This window comes from Bacillus rossius, chromosome 3 (genome assembly GCF_032445375.1).
Source record: "Bacillus rossius redtenbacheri isolate Brsri chromosome 3, Brsri_v3, whole genome shotgun sequence".
Taxonomy (NCBI): Eukaryota; Metazoa; Arthropoda; class Insecta; order Phasmatodea; family Bacillidae; genus Bacillus; species Bacillus rossius.
This window is the reverse complement of record NC_086332.1, coordinates 96,725,293-96,748,935: the sequence shown is the minus strand read 5'-3', so window position 1 is coordinate 96,748,935 and position 23,643 is coordinate 96,725,293. Positions and strand designations below refer to the sequence as shown.

Below are 23,643 nucleotides of genomic sequence, written 5' to 3'. Positions count from 1 at the left end.
TTTTGATGATATCTAAATGAAAATGACGCTGCTCTTCGACAACACGTAAAATGCATCTATTCCTGATGGAGCTTGAGATTCAAATGCTCAGGTTCTTTACGGAAAACAAATTGTTCGTTGCTAAAGTGACTCTTTGTGTTTTTTTTTTTTTATAATTTAGTCTTTAAAAACTGTAATTTGAGTGAATTGATACTATGTAATTAATGTGAAATGACCAATCACATGTTACGTTGTATGTTTTGCCCGGCTAAGCACACAGAGAAACGTAACAAAACAAAGACAAACAATGTTCCTTAGGGATTTTTCATTACGATGGTTCTACGTTATTTGGAAATAAAAGAGTTTATTAAATTATCTTTGTTTATTTCTTTTAAAAAAAAAATGTTTTTTCTCATCGTTACATGGCCTCAGTACACAATTTTACAAATGAATTTAGTTAGAAAAACTTTGTTACTTGCACAGTTTTTTGTCTTTTCTTATACAAATTTTAACGATGTCTTTGAATTTTGATAGGATGAGGTCCAAATACATACCACAGCACCATACATCTTGCCGTTGATGGTCGAGGAGTCTTGTCACTCGCCAAAGAAAAAAAAAACTTAGTAATGTCCCTTGGTTAATTACATAACTCAAGGTACCGTCGATCGCGGACCGAAATCACACGAAGTCGGGCCGATGCCGACGCCTAGGGCCTAAATTTCTAGTACATTTGTCCGAAAAATCAAGAACTTAAGTTAAAAAAATACGGCCTGGCCCCAGCCCCTAGGCGTTAAATTGTCCCTTAGTTAATTCTCACATTGTGTCGTGACTTGCCGACGACGCAACCGGCTTCGGCGACGGTTGAGCAACAAGTGACTTGGTCAACGAGATTTCCTTCCCTTGTAAAGGTGAAAACAAGGGAGGCAACCCCGTGGGCCAACTGACCAATCAGCGCACATAATTCCATAACATGACCATATAAGGAAATTCGTACGGGCACATCACTTGACGCCAGCGCTCGCCCTGATTGGCTGGCTAGTGGTAGCCTCCAGAGACCCTTCCAGACGGTCGCTACAGCTGTGCGTACAACTTGACGCGTAAATCCCAAACACACATTTACAAAGTGAAAAATAACTTTCTGCCACCAGAGTGTCACGCCTGTCCGCTCTTCCTTCTGTACCTTCCAGACTATTCTTAAGATATTACACTAGCAATATCCAATAGAATTTAAAATTACCCAACAAATTCAAATACAATGTTCAAAATTTAGTAAACAAAGTTGAAATTCATACCATATTAGAAACTTTTGTTTAAAAATGATGTCCTGTAAAATTATAATCTATACTGCTTTAAACAAAACAATTACTGAAATTAATTATCAAATATCCAAATTAATTATTATGAACTGGAGTTAACCCTCAAATTAATAATTAAGTATCTCAAGGAAATAAGTATTTTAAGGCTTTCCATGAAATTTAACCAAAGTAATTAACAATTCTTAACAGATCTGAACAATCCTTATCTACATATTAAATAATTATTATCTTTTATATCAAAGTTATTCTTAATCAATATTCTTATGACCCAAAAAAATATATGTATATAACAAATCCTCATTGTGCAATGCTACACACAGATTGGCTTACAAGTTCAGAACAATTACATAATTTGGTAGAAAATTATTAATACACCAAAATTCATTATATTTAGCTAATGCGAAATACCTGCGTAAGTCCTTTAGCTGCCATTCCTATTCACTGCCCGTTCAACAAAACATGAAATATATGTTAAAACTTAAAAAAAACAAACACAAAGTGGTGGTTTCAGTATAATTGAATTAATAGGCAAAGATATCATCCAAAGAAAAAAATAATACCAAACAAGAAGCACAAACACTTACAGATATAATGTATGTTCAAGAATTTTTTAGCCAAAATTAATTGTCTTATTTTTTCTGTGAACACTAGACTTCTACCTTTATACCTTCAACATCAGGGAGATGTGATACTGTTATAAAATAGTGGGATGATCTCTGCAATTAACAAGTTAGTGGCCACTCTTATTCTGTGGAAGGCTGTAGTGTAAAAAATAGTTTTCAGCCTTTACTCATAAGCACCATTTCCTCCTCTCATGTTTTGCAACTTGTTCAGCATGTGACACTTGCTAGTATGATGCTAATAATACTTTAGGCCTAAATTATCTGTTTGAAGTTTATCTCCATATTTACTCGTAGGTAGAAAACACAAACTGTTATAGTTGAGGTTTAAATCGACTTGCCAAACAGGCTAAACTAAACATGATGTGGATACCTGCTGCTCCATGGTGGGATGTGCATGTAACTAGACTGGAAGGGGAGCTGGTGGGGTGCAGAATGGCCTTAAAGGGTGTGATGTCCTCCCTGCTCTCGGTCCACGTGCTGAGCTGGCCAGCCGCAGCACACTCATCCCTCCTGCTACTCTGCTGTCTCTGTCTAGCTACGTCGTGTGTTCCAGACATTCCTGTCATCCCAGACCTGGATGATCTGCAGGAAGAAGAGCTGGGTCTGCAGGTGGCAGATGCTCCATCGTAAGTGTCCTCTCGAAGTGCTGGTCTCTCACATTGCAGACATGTGAGGTTCAGGCTCACTTGCATGTTTTCAGTGACATGGCAATCTCAGTACAATGGCATAATAATATCCAAGAAAATATGTTGTGTCTCAGATAGTGAAACAGTGCTCACCTTGATCTATATGAATGACTAGCTTTAAACCAGTGGTTTGCATGCACGATTTCAGAGTATATTGCTATAATCTTACTTTTGAAAGAAAAGTATGTGATTAATTCCAAACATTTTTACAAAAAAAATTAAGACACAATAAATTTGTCAGGTGCATAAAAGATTTTTTTCATAACAAATGAATTAAGATTGATATTTTTTTAAAGGGATATGTGTAGGCCATTTTAATTTTTAGTATAGATCAACTATCTGATTTAAAGTTTTATGTTTTAGAGTGTATATACAGTGTAAACTCTTTATAACGTCACTCGATTTAACGACAAACTCCTTAAAACGTTGCAATTGCTTGACTGGTTGGTTTTTCTATACAATAATACACTATATAGCGTCACGCTCACTATTTAACGACAACAATACAACATTATAAATCATTAAGCAGTACTTTCTAACTTACCGAAGTTGATAAGAACTGCAGCTGTGTACGTTATTTTGTTTGCTGTTTTGTTGTATTATCTAGCATGTGTTTACTTCGACTGACGTACCGGAGATTCTAAGAAATTTTGTCTCTTGTTTTTGTATGAAGAACTTGCACATGTTTACCTCGGTCACTAGACTTTTGTCAAGTTGTTACACGTTACCATTATCGCAGTTGCTTACAGACTTTCGAACTGTAAACATGGTGAGCAGTGGCGTAGCCAGGATTTGTGTATGGGGGGGTGTTAAGAAGCATGCCCCCCCCCTCCCCCTCCCCGTATTAAAGTGGGGGGTCCAGGGGACCTCCTCCGGGAAAATTTGGATTTTAAGGTGTAAAATAGTGCTATTTTAGCAGTTTTCGGTACTTAAATTTAAATATTGTAATGGTAAAAATTTTATTAATTTTAATATGAAATTTGTTTGAGTGATGACTAAGAAATTAATTAAAGATTTGGTGCTAAGGGGGGGGGGGGGTTTGAACCCCTAAAACCCCCCCCTGGCTACGCCCCTGATGGTGAGTATATGAAAATCTTTGTGTATTGACAAAAACGTTTTATTAATACGCTCAATAGAGGCGTGAGAAAAGATCAGTGATGTTGGAAGACGCTTTGGATTTAGCCGCTCTACCGTGTCTACAATATGGAAAAACAAAGAAAAAATTCTGCAAGCAGAGGAGGATGGCTAAGAAATTAAAGAAACCTCTATAGGAAGATCTAGATCAAGCGATGCTATCATGGTTTTATAGACATGTAAAATGTGTACTATATTAGTAAATACATATTATTACAGAATAGTAAAATGATATCTTTTATTTTTCTCCATTTAATGACCATTCTCTATAACGCCGAAAAATGCTCTGTCCGTTAAGTGTCGTTATATAGAGTTTACACTGTATAAGAGAGTATATATTTTACCTTTAATGAAATCACACTTGCCTCCTTTTCATTTTATTAGGTAGATAATTTAAAAAAATTATACTTGTGCCTATTCAACTAAGTTTATACCATTTTTACACTTTTATTTACTATGGTTAAAGCAATGCTAAGAATAATGAAATAATTTCATCTTTTTACAAATACATACCTAACTTTATTTAAGGACATTTGATACAATCACATCTTTATTTGAAATAACAGTGTGCCGTATAGGATTTCCCATCCTCATTTCTTAATGACTTTCAAAAAACTTCATTCAGCTGGCTTTTATTTATAAACAGAACCCTAAACACTAATTTATATATTTCTAACTTCAAAAATGTTTCAAAATGTAATAAGTAGCTACACAAATCACAAAGCAAATTCAGTAAATTATTTTCTGTTAGACAAGAAGTCAAATAGAAATAAAACCTATTGAAAGAAGCAAAGAAAATTTGTTAAGTTTTTAATATGCAAAACTCAGAGCAAAATCAGTAAATCCGTATATCCTAGCCAAGTAAATTCAATGTTAATTTTATTTGTAAATTCACTTAATTCTGTCTGTGATGTAAACTTATGAAAATACTTCTTTTACTGAGGTAAAACAATAGGGTATTTGACAGGTTTTAGGTAAATGTCTAAAATTGTTCATTATGACATAATACCTAAGCAATTTGATTAATTCTTTGTGAAGTTATCTATTTTCTATGAAAATCACCATCAAAGTTTAAATGAATAAAAAAGCCACCAAAACGGTGAGATGCCATGTTTGCAGATCACCTGATGTCATGACGTCACATGCTTGTAAACAAACTGTCAGCTTTCACGTCGCAATGCGGCTAGTGAGAACTTTGATATTCTTACTATGTGAAATGGCTTACAAATGGTGCATAGTGCCACAATGCACTAACACGTCCGTTAAAACACAGGAGAAAATATTTGTGAGCATTCCGAAGAACTGTAAGATCGTACAAAAGTGGTTAATGCTCGCTCGCAGAGACCCGAAAGATATAGCAGCAAGTACTAATGCTTTCATGTGTTCCGTATCACGTATCCAGGTTTATCCCTAATGGCATGATCCTATATTTATTGATCCTGTGGTAAATGATGCTTGCTGTTTAAATTTAGTACTTGGAAATATACTGCATAAAACAAAAACTTGTGATCTACCAATGAATTATGATCTTGATTTGAATAAAAAGTGAAATATATCGTGCATTCAACTTACGACCATTAGTAATTATTTTATCACAAATTTTGATTATATCCAGGATCTTTCGACGAACTAAAACAGAAAAATTATGTACCACAGTAACAAAAATGTACAGGGTCATGCCATCCATAGCAAGAGACCAATTTGGATATGCGATACGGAACTCTTACCTATTAAAGTAATGTTGACATAACTGTGGTTCACAAAACGATAATTTGGTGAATAATTTTATATCTATATACATTGAAATACATACTTCATTTCATTTTTATTCACTTTAAATTAGTTCTAACGGGAGCCCTACTTTTGTTATTGAATGGTCAAACCAATAAATCTGTCAACATTATATAAAATGTTTGCAATAATAAAATGTTTTTAGGCTTTTCTAATTTACTTAATTATTTAAAAGTATATTTTAATAATTTATAATAACACTTACAACGCTACTTTCACGTTCTTTAAAACTGCAGCATAAAAATCGGGATTGTTTTTAAAAAATAGTCCGACCATTATTGCGTCTATTCTCGGGAGGTTTCCACTGTCAGCTTTAATGAAGTTGGTCTCCATCATATTTTTTCTAATAATTACAATAATTTCTTACTTTTAGTCAGCATTAGATAAGAATACTACTTAATATGACGAAAAAACCTTGAAGAAAACACCGATGCACCGTACAAAACTTCGACTGGCATTTACTGTTTGCAAGCAGATGACGTCATGCCAGATTCAACCAATCCCGTGCGTTTTCAATCACGTGGTCAAACATGAGAATTTAATTATTTTATTAATGATTTCTTATAATAATCATATATATTTCTGAATAATGTGTTGGCTAAATTGGTTTTGAAAAATGTTTACTGTAAAGCTAACAACATTTAAGTCAATATTTTAACTATAATCAAATACCCTATTAAATGGTAATTGTGTCAATGAGGTAAAATTCCAAAAACTTTTGTAAGCGCCTTTTAAACATCAACGAATGAAGCTCCATCTTTTGTCATTTATACAAACTATACTAAGCTGAGAAAACTCCTAAAACTTTAAATTGAGATATCTTTTTTTCAGTGACCCAATTTTGATGAAATAAAGCCTATATGTTGCCCCAAGCTATGCTCAAGTTACCTGTAAAAATCCCATGAAAATTGGTCTAGTAGTTTTGGAAATTAGTGTGTTCAAACAGACAAAGTTTTGAAAAATAGTCTTATTGTATTGTGTTACACTCCCTACATCACCTACCTGCAATCAGTTTTGCCAAATATTTTCAATGTACAGACAACGGTTCTACAGTTTTATTATAGTGTAGATGATCACTGTGAGATATATCTGAATATCCTTTGGTGGTGCCTCATTACATATCTCCTTGGTTTTCTTTTGCTCCATTCTAGTGTATAACTCTTAGTAGTTCCCCTTCCCCTGTGATGGTGCTACTGCGCACGCATGTGTTAGCTCCAGTGCAACATTGAAGATTTGTTGACTTTGCATGTTCTTGCATCTGTTTTCTGGTACTTGAGCCTACAGCGTCATTGTCAACAGAAGAAATCATGGTCGTAATTTAGGAAGTAGTGCAGTTAAATCCTTTTAAGATGTTTTTGAATGGAATGGATGCTAAAAGCTTATTATCAGGGAAAACTTCTTAAGAGGGAAACAGTTTAAAATCAATTGCTATATAAAAACAAATTTCACTCAAATGACATACTGAACTAACTCAAAAATTAACTTACCTATTCTCATTATTGCCAGAAAGCTGGAAAAACTGTACAATTATATTAGTAAACTGATTTTAATTTAATAAGCACAAATAAAACCCATTATCAAAACAAAACAACTCTAGGCAATAAAAAGCTGTTACTATTTGTTACTGTTTTGTTAGATACTGGTTCAGAGTTGTTTGTTTTAAGACATTTTCAGACTGATGCTTGAAAAAATGGTCACATTCCCACAAATTCTTATCACACACTATCTGGAAAATTTTGAGTCCCATGAAAAAATAACCTAAGCTTCACCTTTAGCACAGTCACCTTCATCATCAATCTCGTTCTCTGCTAAACAGGCTTTGTACTGTGCACTTGAATCGTGTTTAGTTTTTGGTTCAGCTGTACCATAATCTTCTAAAGTGCATTAAAATTTCAGTTGCTATTGAATTGTTTTCCAATTAGTACTGCATGTAGAAGCACCTGCAATTCATTCACTGTCCTCAAAAGAGTTGTGAGGAGAAATACAATCATTAACTTATCAACTTGCTAAGCACCAAAGCGTACTTTCCTGAAACATTTGCCAATGGTGGTTGATTCAAGCATTTCCCATGAAGCAACTAGGAAATGCATGGTATCAAGGATGTTGATCTTGTAATCACTAGTTTTGGCACTTTTTATCCTTGTTATTAGTCCTAACACAAGATGCTTAAAACGTAAATGTTGTTTTAGAATTTTCATGATTCCCTGATCCATTGGTTGTAACCTGGCTGTTGAATTTGGTGGAAAAAATCAAATTTTAACATTTCTTAGGTTAGGCATTTCTTTGGGATGAGCAGGGCAGTGATCCATGAAAAGCACAATCTTTTGATTTTTGCATACAAAGCTCTCACATAGTCTTCAAAATTGCTACCTGTCATCCATGCAGACTTGTTATTTGCATACTTGCACTGTAATGCCTTCATGTTTTTAAAATATTGTAGTGTTTTTGATTTCCCAATTACCATGAAAGGTAACTTTTCAGTCATCCATGTTGGCACTTAATTACACTGTCATCCTTGCCTTACTTTGTTTACCTCCTTAGCATGTTTTACAGTTAACATAGGTTTTGTCCGGAAGCATATTTTTGAAAAACGTACCACATTCATTGACGTTGAATACATTTTTTGTTTAAAGTTATTTATAATTGTGTGTATCCAACTCTGGACAGTATCATCTCACAGATTCCATACAGTTGTATAGACAATTCCCACTCTGTTCTTAAATCTTAGAGTGTAGCATTCAAAGCGTGAAAATTATAATGACTCTTGTCATTAAAATGTAATTACAAGTTTTAAAATATTCCATTCACACAGTTACAAAATATTTGGTTGAAACCGGTTATGACATGATCTGAATGAATAGTCGCGTTTCTTTCAGTTTCCATGGTTTTTATTGAAAATGATAATGGGGTAAATTCTTTTGCTTTCCCCACTATTGTACATAATTTTTCTACAGTTTGATCATTCTTATTTCTCTGCAAACTTTGAACAATTTCCCCAGTTTATCTTGATTATCTTATCTATGTTTTCCAACAGATCTACTTCAACAACGTTGTTCATGTAAACAATAATCTTTTGTGAACTGTACATTGCCAAAAAAAATTTTTCCCCATTGTTTTTAAGATGATATCCAGGTTCTGGTTTGTACAACAAGATATATGAATACAATTTATGAATAAAAATCTAACTTATTTATTATAAGCCCTTTTAAAAAATTATTATATTACCCATTATTATTTTATATTAGATATTATTGTTATATTATTTTCTATTAGAAAGATTGAATTATTACTGTTATTTAAATATAAGTAATATATCTAATAAAAAATTATTAAAAAAATGAAAAAGAAATCTTTAAATCAATAATATTTGTAAACAGATTATTTAATTAGTTTTTTAATTATTAAAAAAAAAATTACCGCAAGATTTGAAACCGGAGCGCCCAGGCGGCAAGCAAGTACGATACCACCTGGGCAACTGCGTCATTGGCCAGAATGAAACTTAACTAACATGTAAACTGTGCTTAAATTTTTAAAGTTTTTTCTCAGAATTGGCTGGCCAGTGCACTTTATTATTTTAATGTGTGAACCCCCTAAAGGTATACTACTATTACACTGAGTCTCATCCGAAATGAATTTTACAATTCGTACGTACCCCTTGTAAGCTTATCGGTGTGCTGACAATTTTAATCAATTTTTTATGTACTTGACTGGTAAACTTACTCATAAAATGTGTTTAGAAGATAGAAGATAATTCAGGTGTTAAGTCCCCAAACACCCATGTTAGATTGGACTTATACTGTATTCTAATCTTGCAAATTTCTCGAATTTTTCTGAAATTGAAGTCAAAAGTATTGTCTTAAATTTGATTTTGATTTCCCGAAGCTTTGCAAACCCCTAATTGCCATCTAACTGGGTACTTTTCCATTGTGTTAGTCACATGACTAGCTTGTAACGGTTCGTTACTTACAAAAATAAAAAGATTTAAAGCGTCTATTTTCGTTGTTTTATTTTTTCAACTAGAATGCATAAACAAATTGAGCCCAATGTTTCATTCACTCGTTTCACACATACATCTGCCCGTCGAAAAACTGCTGGTAGCTCGCATGATGAGAAATTACCGAAAAATAATAGCGTAGATTGAAATCCTTCAGTAATGTTTTACTGCAAGTACACGAAGATGGTGCGACCTGAAACAGGGCCGCACCCAGCGAAAAACGAATCTCGTCCCGAGCCAAAATGCCTACGAAGGTGGCCGCAATTTCTAGTTAAGTTATATCCGAAACGAAAAAAAAGAAAATTAGGTTGATTTAATAATAGGCCTGGCTCCGACCACCAACGTGAAATTATCTCTTCGTAAATTACATTATAATTTAGCGAGAAGCCATCGAACGCGACCTACTCGTCCAGCGTTCGACAGACGACTGGTGAAATCCTGCCACACTCTCCTCCACGCAGGGAGTAGACGTCACATGACCTCACCGACCAATCACACGCACGCTTCTTTCACTCTTACAAATACAAGCCAATCAGAGAACGAGTTACAATACATGAGAAAACCTTTTACACACAGAACTATGGGCTTCCCCTGATCAGTCTCTTTTCAATTTCACATCGAAATCGGGGACTTACATTCTCATTCTCTCTCCCACGCCGTGAGAGAGCAGTTATCACACAGTTCCCATGCAGGGGGGGAATTACCGTCTTTATCTCGGTTGGCGGGGAAGTACTGTTCCTTTCTTACTTACACTTACAGGCCTCTCATGCCTCTCTTTCTAACCATAACACCAGCCCAGACACAGTACCATGTTCTAGAAACATCCAACATGTTAATGCACATTATAAACAGCAATTATAATAAAAATTACTTTACCAAATCAAAATCATTTAGAAATAACCTGAAAAATTAGGCCTAAACAGGCAAAAATCTAGAACAACGGCTCATTTGTGAATAATTACATAAAAATTACTAATGATAGAAAACGTCTGTTAAAATACAAAATACCTTCTTAAAACACATAGCAAGCGAAAATAACATATTAATAGCCATAGCGTATGATTATACTGTCTCATAACATACACACCACCCTAAAAACATTGACTTATTTATATTTACTTATACAGAAAGAAGTTTAAAAGAAAATTATTTATTTGGGAGGGCAGGGTTCTGCAATGCTACATAACCCCCCCAACTTTTCAATTAAATTAACACTACATTTAATTGAAAAGTTACAAAAGTGAAAAACTAACCTGTACAAAATACATTCAAAACATCTTTAGACATCAATGCATCCTGTCATTACACTCTTGTTAATAAAAGAAATTCAAAAACAATTTTTTTTTTTTTTAAATTACAAAGATTAATACCAATTTTCTGTTAAATTTAAAAATGATATTTCAGTTTTGATACAGTCAACAATCCTCATCCCTAATGTTCTCTTAGTTTTATTAATACAAAATACAAGTAGTTTCAAAATTAATCTCTTCACAAATTTCAAGCAGTGTTTCCTGGTTTACGAATAATCTTCCTATCACATATTTCACATCTGGTTGGAACAGCTGTGGACACTTCTACACAAACTGCAACAACTCTGACAAACTTAAATCTCGACAACATAACTATCTCAGCTGCACTAGCTGAAACAAGGACTGCAGGCATTACGTCCCTCTGACCACCTGAAACCAATCTCGACGACAACCTACTTCAGCTGTGGAGCACCTCGACACTAGCTGGCACATCTAACCCCAATTGACGATGAACAACAACAATCGCCTTCTCAAGACAACTGCACGACGACGGATAACTCCTCTATTACCAGGACCCCCTCACTTTCATTTATGAATCAATAAATTCCTCCACCCTTCATACTTGCACCAATAAACTTTAACAACATTGCTAACTCAGACTGCTGACCAAGCTTCTGATTTGACCTTTCTGCTTCTGATGCCTTTAATTTTATTATTATGATTATTATGAAGATTTTTCTAATAGAATAATTACTGAAGATCTCATGAATAATATATATATGAAGAAACAATACGACGAATAGAAATGACAAATACATTTTTAAACTTCCTTCCCCTCTCAACAGTGAATCCATTATCTCCCTCATACGGCAGGTTGTTGACCCGTCTTCAAAAAGACGCAACCAAACCTCCATTTCATTTGGCCATCCTGTTACCAGGGTCTTACTATACGGTATGGTTTAGGGGTAAAATACTCCACAGAACCAAGATCACCAGACTCTTTTATTCTATGAAGAGAACGGGCTTGGAAATCTCAGCGGAAAGACTACTCCATCCAGTAATATTTTTGGAACTCTTAGCGGAGCCGTACCATCTTCTCCCATCCTGACATAACATGCCCAGAAATCTCAACAGGGCTGTGTCATAAACCTCACTAACACGTCTAGAAATCTCTGCAGGGAACCCATGGCTTTACAAGCAGACAAGCAATGCCCCGAAACCTCAGCAGGGTTTCCATTTGTCATTCCAGGCAGAGGAATGTGTGTTGCCGAACCTATAGAACGACATGTAGGTCCAACAGACCGAGAGATCCCACTTCCCTATCATTCCTAACTCCTGAGCTAGCCGACAGGTAAGGGGCGCCCAACTAAAACCCTTTTAGCTGCTAGTCAGCTCGGCTAACCTACTTCACACCACAATACAAGTATCACTTTACAATGGTAGCGATAACTAAATGGTACAGATATTACAGTAAAGTTTCAGACTGTATTAAAACATATTTCTTAATTTACACCTTTATATACAAACATTTCAACATCATTTATTCTCTACACAACATTTTACTTTATATTCCATGGTCTTAGCAATGACACATGCCAATTCGTATGATTCACTCTGTACACATTATGGCCTACAATGGCCTCAACTTGATATGGTCCATCATATAATTTGAAAAACTTATGAATCTTATTATCAATCAGCGAAGACAACTTATGTGAAGCAATCAAAACCTCATCACCCTCCTTGAAACTAATTTGCTTAATATTTTTATCAAATTTCTTTTTTCTTACACTAGCTTTGTACATGAGTTTTTCCCTAGCATTTTCTAACTTGTCTTTTAACTGCATTTCCTCATTTTCAGGAAAATTAATTGCCTTTTGCAATCTCGTGGTAGGCAAAACCTGTAACATAAATTCAACAGGTGTGTACCCTGTACTCTCATGCCAACAATTATTTATCAGTTTTTCCACTTGACTTACAACAATTGCCCAATGGCTATGATTTTCGTTACAGTACACTCGAAACAACCGTCCCAATTCTCTCATCACCCTCTCTGCAGGGTTAGCAGCTGGATGGTATACCGCAGTGTATCCTAACTCAATACCCAAAATACTAGACAATGTTTTCCACTGCTCACTTCGAAATTGAGGTCCATTATCAGAAATTATTTTTTCTGGAATGCCTACCTCTTTTACATACATGTCCATTACCTTCTCAGTAACCACTTGAGCGGGTAGCCCTTTTAATAGGATACAATTTTACATAGTACTTAGAAAAAACATCTACCATAACCAAAATATACTTAACACCACCTCTTCCTTTAGGTAAAGGTCCAAATAAATCAACACACACCGCTTCTAATGGCTTGCTTGCCAAAATATTACCCATCAAACCTTGACATTTTTGATTCATTACCTTAGTTTGTGCACATAACAAACATGATTTGATACACTTAGACACTGTTCTATACATATCCCTAAAAATACAAAACTCTTGAATATATTTAACAGTTTTTGTTACACCAAAATGACCACATTCATTATGCATTAGAGCACATATTTCATTTCTCAAATTATTCGGAACACAGAGTACCCATTTAGGAATATCACTACTTACATTTTGAAACAAATGACCATCTTTGATTACAAATTTTTCCTTGATTACATTTCTACAATCTGAAGATTCTAATTCTTGTATTACCTTACTTAACCGGGAATTCTTGTTTACCTCTTCAGCCAATTTCTTAGAAAATTCCTCTATACCCTCCTCTATTTCTTTTATCTGTTTACTTAAATTGCGAATTTGAAACTCTTTTACTCTTGCTGATTGGGAATCTGTTACTATAGTCGCCGCACGATAAGTTCATACTTTTAGGAAGCCCTGCTTCAAGCTGGGATCTATTTTCAAGGTGACTATGTATCCTTCCGCCAAATATCAACAATAACATTGCCATGTGGAAAACCATGTGACTACCACATGGCAATGTTTTGGTTGGGTAACTGTCAAATAGGGATGTAATTAATGGATAATAAAATTACACTGCAATTTTTATAATTGTTTAAATGTCAGTAGAAAATGTCATAACACCATGTTTAATAATTCAAATATTAAATATAAAAAAATCTAAGCAAATTTTTATAGTTTAGAGTTTAAACCCAGCGTGGTGCTGTGTCTTCACATAATATCTATAAAAATTGATGTTAAGTTTTACAAAAGAAATTTTGCTGCTTCGAGATTACTATATCACAAAGTGCTATGGTTGAAAGCATGAAAATTAAGTCAGTATCATTTATGAAGAATTTAACTTTAAGAAATTATTCAGTATGAGGTAGCTATGTAAACTGTTAGTTTCCTAAAGCCGTGAGTGCCAGGCACATCACTGCCATTACATCGAGAGGTCATTTGTGAATAGAAAATAACAAGTTAGGGTAAATATGTAGTTGGGCGGTATTTGCGAAAAAAAATGTTAAAAATCCGAAAATACCTTTATTGTATGCTCTTCAACTTCCTCTTTTCATTAAAAGCGGCGGAGGTAAGAAATTCCAAATACTTTAGAAGATATCGAATTTTTAAATTTCATCACAATACCAGTGCATTAGTGTGGCGATTATCATTGTTTCTTGTTTACGTACGAGTATCTACTTTTTTTTATTGGATAATGATGTCACGTGATTGTTCGTGATAGGCCAGAATTCAAACGAACCAATACGTGATTATTTAGTTCATTTATTGTTTAAAACGGTGTTTAATTACCGCCTCCAACTTAGGTGAGTTTTTAACGTTTCTAATTTTAAAGTCTTATTTGTTATTTTGATATTGTTGCGCAAGTAATAAGTAACAAAAAAAATACTTGAGTTATTACTGTGCATCCTTTGTTACGAGTTTGTTATGTAAGGTCAGTTACATTATAAATAATTTAAAACTAAAGAATAATTAAAATTAATTCACATTATTTTTAATGTCGGCTTAGTTTGAAAGTATTAGTAATGTAACTGACCTGACCTAATCAACCATTTTATTAATTACGCATTGACGATTCGCGTATTCACGAACACACAGCAAAATAACAAAAATGGCGTCGCTCGAATGGTTCCACAGGTCTTGTATTGCAAAATTAAAAAATTCTATATCTCCTAAAGTATTTTGAATTTCTTATCTCCGCCGCTTTTAATGAAAAGAGGACGTTGAAGAGCATAAAATAAAAGTATTTTCGGATTTTTAACATTTTTTTTCGCAAATACCGCCCAACTACATATTTACCCAAGTTAGTAACACTTTTCTGGCACTACGAACCGAGTCAAGTATCGGTTAAAGGTTATGGCTAACCAACATGTGTTTTGTAATTAGAGGCATTATTTTCTATCAAGCAGAATAAATTTTAAATTCAAATTCTAAGTTATACATTAAACATTTCTGTAAGTGTGTATTTTTATGTGTATGTGGTTTGTCTCATATAAAAACTATATCACTTAAGTATGTACAATGCAGAAAAGAAATTGTTGCCATAAAAAACTTAACTTAAGAATCTGTAATAAAATAAATATATTAAATAAATCGAAACTGAGCAATAAATTATCACTACCATCAATATTATGTTATATCCTGTAATGAAACTAATGTTTAAGAATCACATATAAACACAGCAGAGAAATTACATATCACTAAACACGTTATCCAGAACACCTGTAATTAAAAAGCATACATTAGCACATTTACCCTGAGCATATATTCAAATGCTGTATTTTTTTATGGTTACAGGTGTTAACAAAAAGTCATGACAACAACCTACGTAGAGTTGAATTTCTACTTAAGTTTTTTAAAATGCATTCTAATTATTGACAATTATGTTTCCTAACCTAACCAAAATTTACCAAACCTAATTTCATGTAAATAAACCTCATTTGGGTTGGGTTAGGTTACATTATGTTGGTTGAGGATAGGTTATGTTAGGTTAGTATCTGTGTACATGCCCTTACATTTAATATGTTTTTCTTGTGGGACATTACCTAATATATAAACGAAAATATAAGAACGTGTCTGTTTGTAATTTGCCCGACATTCAAAACAAGAAAGCTGCGAGGAAGGTACTTTTACACTATTTTACAAACACGCCCCAACCTAACGGAACGTTTTCACGCACATACTTTCATAACGTGTTAATTAGTCACTCACTTTTTCACGGTCGTGACGCCCAGATCTAGAAGAAATGCTGTCATTTCTGCGACATCACCCTGTTCCAGTTGACCTGTATTTATTAACATCGTAACTCTTCGTGCCACGTCGATAATATCGTGCTGTCTCCTTCTTTACATTCATTTTAATAACCTAACAAACCGTAATAACTAACACAAAATTACACTGTAAAAGCAATAGTTCACTACAAGCAACAATTAAGACAACCCTTTAAAATTAGAAAATTAATTAGTACACAAATACACTGGATGTTTTCGGAAAATCAGAAGTCGTTTTGAGCAAACAAAAACAAGCGTTCAACATGGCTCGGGCCGACACACAGTTACGTAGGTGATTCATCCGCAACAGCTTGCAACGTCATCTGTAAACAAAATAACTTAACTTTCGTATATATTAAACAATATTACTCCAGGATCTGGAAGTAAACATATGTGAAACATTTTCAGCAATATTTATCGTTATTTCAGCTGTTCAAAATTACATACTAAGGAACTATTTCTTCAAGTGTGTAGCCAACATACCGATAAATATCGTTGCCACGCGTGTTTAAAAACTTACATATAAAATTAACAAATACAAATTATTTCAGTATTCATACACACGTACGGAAACGTAATAGCTTGATAAATTATGTCGTCCTATTTTGTTTATTTATTTGTCAAACAAATTGCACAATAGTAAACCAAATATTCTTAGTTCCATTTTTCAACAGTTCTTCCCAAAAGTACGAACTTACCGTGCGGCGACTATACTCTGGATAAGGCATCTGCAACTACTTGTTCTTTGCCTGGTATATGTTGAATGTTCAAATTATACTCCTGCAAGGCTAGGATCCATCTGGTAATACGCCCATGTAAAAGTTTACAAGAGCTCATGTGGCATAAGGCCTTATGATCTGTAAACACTGTGGTTTCCCTTCCATAAATATATGTGTTAAATTTTGAAACAGCAAATACTATACTAAGTAGTTCCTTTTCTGTGGTCGTGTAATTTACTTCAGCTGCATTTAAAGCTCTGCTGGCAAAACTAATTGGAATCTGTTCCCCCTCCTGATTTATCTGAAAAAGCATGGCACCTACTGCTTCATTAGATGCATCACATGAAATGTAAAATTTTTCATCTAATTTAGGATGATATAACAAAATCTCCCTTTCCAATTCCTGTTGAAGCCTTTCCAATGCCTGATCCTGAACTTCACCCCACTCCCAGCACTGACCTTTCTGAAGAAGTTTCCTTAATGGTCCACAAATATGACTGAAACCTGGAATGTATTTACGAAAAAAATTGAAAAACCCTACTAGTCTCTTTAATTGTTTGCGGTTTTCTGGTGGAGGGTAGTTCCTGACTGATTCCAGCTTATCAGGGTCAATATGAATTCCTTGGGCATTTACAACATTTCCTAAAAAAGTAATTTCATCTTTCAAGAACTCTGATTTCTGCAAGTTAGCGGTCATGCCCCCTTCCTGTAGTTTTTCAAGGACTAATTGTATTACATGGCTGTGTTCTTCAAAAGTTTTTGTAGCAATTAGGATATCGTCCACATAAATTGTTACTAATTCCAGTACTTCTGGCCCTAAAACTTCTTCCAATCCTCGAATAAAATGACTCACAGAAACATTTAAACCAAATGGCAGTCTTTTGAAACAATATGTTTTCCCTTGATACAAAAATGCTGTACTGGCTCTAGAATCTTCAACTAATGGTATCTGCCAATATGATGCAACTAAATCAATTTTTGAAAAATATTTACAACCCTCAAACTTTTGCAACAATTCTTCCATAGGTGCTGGTGATTCCCTATCTGGTATTATTATTTGGTTTAATTTTCGAGCATCTAAACATAACCTAACCCCTCCATTTTTCTTTTTTACCACTACCATGGGATTTGAATATTCCGAGCTACGCCTTTCAATAATATCCATACTAATCATGTTTTGAATCTCATTTTCTACTGCAGGTCTCAAATTGTAAGCGACTGGGTATTGTCTCTGCACAAAAGGTTTATGCTCTCTTACTTTTAGTTCACATCTGTATTTATTATTTAAACCTGGGAAATTAGCAAATGCTTTATGTTGTTTCTGTAAAATCTGCCTTAATTCTGCCTGCTGCTGATTTGTACCCCCTTGAAGCAAAATTTGTTCAACCTCAGTTTCTGTAATATATGCCTTTTCTAAAAAATTACATTCCAATTCTAGTTCATTTGCACCCACTTCTCCCTTTAACATTTGTAACTGAAATGACTGTGTTTTCCCATCTACCTCAAAAGCAATTTTAGTCCCCATCAAACATATACATTGTTGTGAATAATCAATAACAGTTTCATTTCCTTGCAGCCAATCAGCTCCCAAAATTATTTTAACACTTAGCCCTTTTATAACAAGGAATACAATCCACATGCTAATATCACCTAATTTTACTTCTAACAGGACCTGCTTTTTCACATTTTTGTTTCTAACCCCGGTAGCCCCTACTATAGTGACATTAGATACTGCTAACACTGCTAAAGATTTAGTGATTTTATTTCCTAATGAGTCAAAAAATTCTTCAGACATCGCAGTTACTTCACTGCCAGTGTCAATCAACATTTTTACTGTTGTTTTTACATCACTAATTTCCCCCAAAATATAAGGACATGTACCCATTTTTCCTTGAACAATTTGGTTACCTAATTCTTCAACATCATGTAATAAGTCATTTCTATCATGTGAGGTAATTTTATTATTACAATTTTGCAAAACCTGGCATTGTGATACTGCCCCTCTTGCATTTGCTTGTGGGTCTGAGGCTCGATCCTCCCACCCTATTGGTTTAAATTCCTATTGTCTCGTCGTTCCTGTTGTGGTGGTTGTCGCTGCCCTTCTGGTGCCCTCCCTTCTTGCTGTTGTTCTCGCCTCCACCTGGGTACCCTTTCATTACCTTGTTCTGGGCGAGGAGGTTGTTGTTGGTAACCTGGTTGGTGGGCCCTCTCCCTGTGTGGTCCCTGCGGCCTGCCCTGGTACTCTGGGTCCCTGCCACGGAGCCCCTCCTCCCGCTCATCTCGTCGATCGAGAGTTTCGAGCAGCGTCACTACCTCCTCAACACTTTTGGCTCTTAATCCTAGGATGCAATTTTGTACCTGTCGGTTGAAATGATGTACCACATGAGAAATGAACCGCTCATCCGCTATAGGATTACTGAGGTATTTCGCCTGACTGTGTAATTTGCGAACATAATTAGCCATGGGACCATCCCTTCCTCGGTGTTTCCCTGAAAACAAATATTGCAAAAAAATCATCCTGCACATTAATTCCCCAAAATTTTTCCAGGAAGGCTTGCCTTGCCTCTGCAAAATTGTTCCACTCATTTTCCTTTTGCATTCCCCATTGCAATGCATCACCTGCCAATTTTGATACAAACAATTCTACTTGCTGTTCATCTGAACCCTTTAAATATCCAAAAACCTTTTCACACTTTGTGATGAACTGTATTGGGGTTGCCCCTCTGTCATCCCCATATAATTTTGGTACGCTTTTCTCAAAAATGTTAACTTCGTCAACAGTAAGCACTGTACTCCTAATCCCTCCACTAGAATCTCCCCGTATTTTTCCCAATTTTTCTTCTACTTTTTTCCAACACTCCTGCCCAACCTCGTCTCGAAACTTTTCAAATTGGTTACCAATCCTCCTATTTTCCATCAAAACCTTTTCAACGTTAACCTCAAACTTGCTTTTGACATCCTCAATTTCTCTTTCATTTAATAGAATACCCCGAGCATTCGCATTCGCTTTACCATGTACTTCAATGAGCTCATTGTGGTCCCTATCCATGTTAATTTGAACCTGACTGATATTTTCCTGTAATGCCGATATTTTTTCAACATGTTCTTGTATATTATGTTTAATTATTCCTACACTTTCCTTTACACTGCCCACCTCCCCATTAAAGCTTTCTAGGCCAGTCTGTAAGTTATCAATTACCAACTCACATTTCTCGACCCTTTGTGTACAATTGTAAATTTTTTCGTTTACTTCCGTTCGTACTTTATTAAGTTTGGCCTCTGTATTCACTAACTCCTGCCGTACCTGGTTAAGAATTTCATCTTTAACCTGTGAAATTTCCTGTTTTAATTCCTGCTGTCCCTGTTGTATCTGTTCAATTTTATTTGCCATTTCCTGACTGTTTTGTTCGTTTTTCTGTTGTCCCAGTTCAATTTTATTTGCCATTTCCTGACTGTTTTGTTCGTTTTTCTGTTGTCCCAGTTCAATTTTCTGGTTCATCGACAATAGTAATTGCATAATTTGGTCTGACCCCCCCATAACCTCAACTGGGCTATGAACAGTTTGATTTGTTCTCTGTTGACTACTTTCGGCAGGATGTTCCATGTTTCCAGTTACTTCCTGTTGACATGAAAAATCCTGTTCAATTAAACTTGTCTCAAAATTTGGATTTGACTGCTCAGAATCATCTACATTTTCCTGAAAACCTATAAAATCTGATTCGCTACTGTTGGTACTAGTGTTATCCATATTGACATACACAAATTACACAATTTTACACAAATACAAGATAAATTCACAAAACCAATATAAATAACATAGTTTCTCTTAGATTTTTCACTTGCTATTATCGGCGACTCATCCCACGTTGTCCCGCGATGCGACGATCACGATGTCCCGCGATGAGACAGGCCTGAAGTCCCACGACGCCTTGGGTCGCTCTGTCCCGCGAAGTACCGCTTTCCGCCGGTTCTCTGGAACACTTCACTCGCTGAAACAGCGCGCCGTCTCTTGCCGCATTCGCCGCTCAGCTACGCCGAAAGTTCTGGAAACACGTCGCCGTTTTCTTCTAAACTGTTCAAGACTTGTCGTAGAATTTTTTGTCCTTTGAGGTTATCATAGTCACCAACTGTTTCACGAATGTTTATATTTTCTTCTCTGCTGCCGAAATGTTCGTCTTAATCTCAGGGTCGTGTCCAAATTCAAGCCGCGCGGCCAGGCGCCAATTGTAACGGTTCGTTACTTACAAAAATAAAAAGATTTAAAGCGTCTATTTTCGTTGTTTTATTTTTTCAACTAGAATGCATAAACAAATTGAGCCCAATGTTTCATTCACTCGTTTCACACATACATCTGCCCGTCGAAAAACTGCTGGTAGCTCGCATGATGAGAAATTACCGAAAAATAATAGCGTAGATTGAAGTCCTTCAGTAATGTTTTACTGCAAGTACACGAAGATGGTGCGACCTGAAACAGGGCCGCACCCAGCGAAAAACGAATCTCGCCCCGAGCCAAAATGCCTACGAAGGTGGCCGCAATTTCTAGTTAAGTTATATCCGAAACGAAAAAAAAGAAAATTAGGTTGATTTAATAATAGGCCTGGCTCCGACCACCAACGTGAAATTATCTCTTCGTAAATTACATTATAATTTAGCGAGAAGCCATCGAACGCGACCTATTCGTCCAGCGTTCGACAGACGACTGGTGAAATCCTGCCACACTCTCCTCCACGCAGGGAGTAGACGTCACATGACCTCACCGACCAATCACACGCACGCTCCTTACACTCTTACAAATACAAGCCAATCAGAGAACGAGTTACAATACATGAGAAAACCTTTTACACACAGAACTATGGGCTTCCCCTGATCAGTCTCTTTTCAATTTCACATCGAAATCGGGGACTTACATTCTCGTTCTCTCTCCCACACCGTGAGAGAGCAGTTATCACACAGTTCCCATGCAGGGGGGGAATTACCGTCTTTATCTCGGTTGGCGGGGAAGCACTGTTCCTTTCTCACTTACACTTACAGGCCTCTCATGCCTCTCTTTCTAACCATAACACCAGCCCAGACACAGTACCATGTTCTAGAAACATCCAACATGTTAATGCACATTATAAACAGCAATTATAATAAAAATTACTTTACCAAATTAAAATCATTTAGAAATAACCTGAAAAATTAGGCCTAAACAGGCAAAAATCTAGAACAACGGCTCATTTGTGAATAATTACATAAAAATTAATGATAGAAAACGTCTGTTAAAATACAAAATACCTTCTTAAAACACATAGCAAGCGAAAATAACATATTAATAGCCATAGCGTCTGATTATACTCTCTCATAACATACACACCACCCTAAAAACATTGACTTATTTATATTTACTTATACAGAAAGAAGTTTAAAAGAAAATTATTTATTTGGGAGGGCAGGGTTCTGCAATGCTACAAGCTGTGTGATATGAAATGGAATTAGGGATGTAATAAGAGCTCTACAACAGATGTTTATACTCAGGGTTGGGAAAAAAAAATTCTTTAAAAAACCAAACGTGTTTTTTTTTGTTGAAACCATCTTTTTTTTTTTAGTACATTATATATTTTGGGTTTTGACATGTTCAACAGCCTGCTTTTTGCCGCTCATGTTGAACCAGAAAAGTTATAACCTCAAAGAACTGAAGTCCAGAAAATCAGCACATCTGACTGGGAGTTAACCACAGAAAAGTTATTTCCCCACAGGAAGAGGATTCTCCATAGAATGGGTGTTTTCCACAGATTGGGGATTTACAGTACTGTCGGGGATTTTCCACAGAATAGGAATATATTATTTTAAAATAAAAAAATTATTAATTTCCTCTCTTTTTTTACACTTTTGAATACAATTTACTAATTAATTTAATTTTAGAGGAGTATTTAGCTGGGTATAATTTACAACTTACTCAGATAATTTAAATTGGTAAGATCTTTATTAGTGTATATTTTTTTGTTTATGTAAGTCACAATGAGCAAACTATTGTTATTAGAGTGGAATTAGACCTTTCATTAAAATTTATTAAGATATTCTATTTAAAAATATATCTTTAAAAACCATGTGTTGTTTTAAAATAAAAACCACTTGGTTTAAACCATGGTTTAAAGCATTGTGGTTTAAAAAAGCCAACCTTGGAACATTACTGCTGGCACTGGGTTCCACGTGTTGCCTGCACAGCTTACACGAGTGCAGAAGTGCAGTTGGTGTGTGCAGGATGGCTGTGAACAGAGTGGCCATGTACAAGGAACTGAACTCGGATCTCCTCAAGCACTCTGTGTTCTCCACGCTGGACGGCATCAACCTGCAGCTGCTCACCAAGAGGCTGAGTGGCGAGGCAGACGTGAAGGAGGTCAGCTTCCATCCACCTGTCGGGGCCCCGTGCTCCTGCCACCACAGTGGTGTCTGTTTACACAAAGCATTTAGGAATGCGCTGATGGGGAATGAGTTTCCGTATTTTGTTTTTGGCTGTATTTTTAGAAGAGCAAAAATTACTAAAACATGTGTAAATAATTGTTTTATTAGGTCAAAATTTATCAAGAAAAATAATTTTAAACACAACTATGACACCTTATAGTTAAATCTGGAATACTGAGTTTGCATTGATTCAGGTTAAAGTTCTAAAGATTATATATATTTATAAAACAAGTCAGAATTGATCTGAAACACATGCTTATTTAGTTGAAAAAAGTAAACAAATTAATTTCGACCTCTATCTCAGTAAATCAGTTTACGTTTACCTGCTGCAAACTGGTTTTCCCCAAAACACATTGCTAGCATTATCGCCATGTTCTATGCCTGCAAAGATGTGTGTTTGTCACTCATTGTACTGCTTTATGTTGAGAAGGCACTTTCACTGTCAACGTTGGACACTGGAAACCAGACATACTTGA

General features: G+C 35.3%; 1 protein-coding gene across 2 annotated transcripts in view; it reads left to right on the top strand.

Annotated features, from left to right (window-relative positions):
- LOC134531058 (intraflagellar transport protein 43 homolog A) overlaps window positions 1-23,643 on the top strand; it is a 62,483-nt gene that overhangs the window by 25,144 nt on the left and 13,696 nt on the right. The window contains exons 6-7 of one of the 2 annotated variants that reach the window (XM_063366573.1): window positions 2,472-2,544; window positions 22,954-23,102. In XM_063366573.1, the coding sequence (XP_063222643.1) occupies window positions 2,472-2,544; window positions 22,954-23,102 (222 nt within the window). The remainder of the gene's footprint in view (window positions 1-2,471; window positions 2,545-22,953; window positions 23,103-23,643) is intronic. The other variant, XM_063366572.1, reaches the window with a different exon arrangement.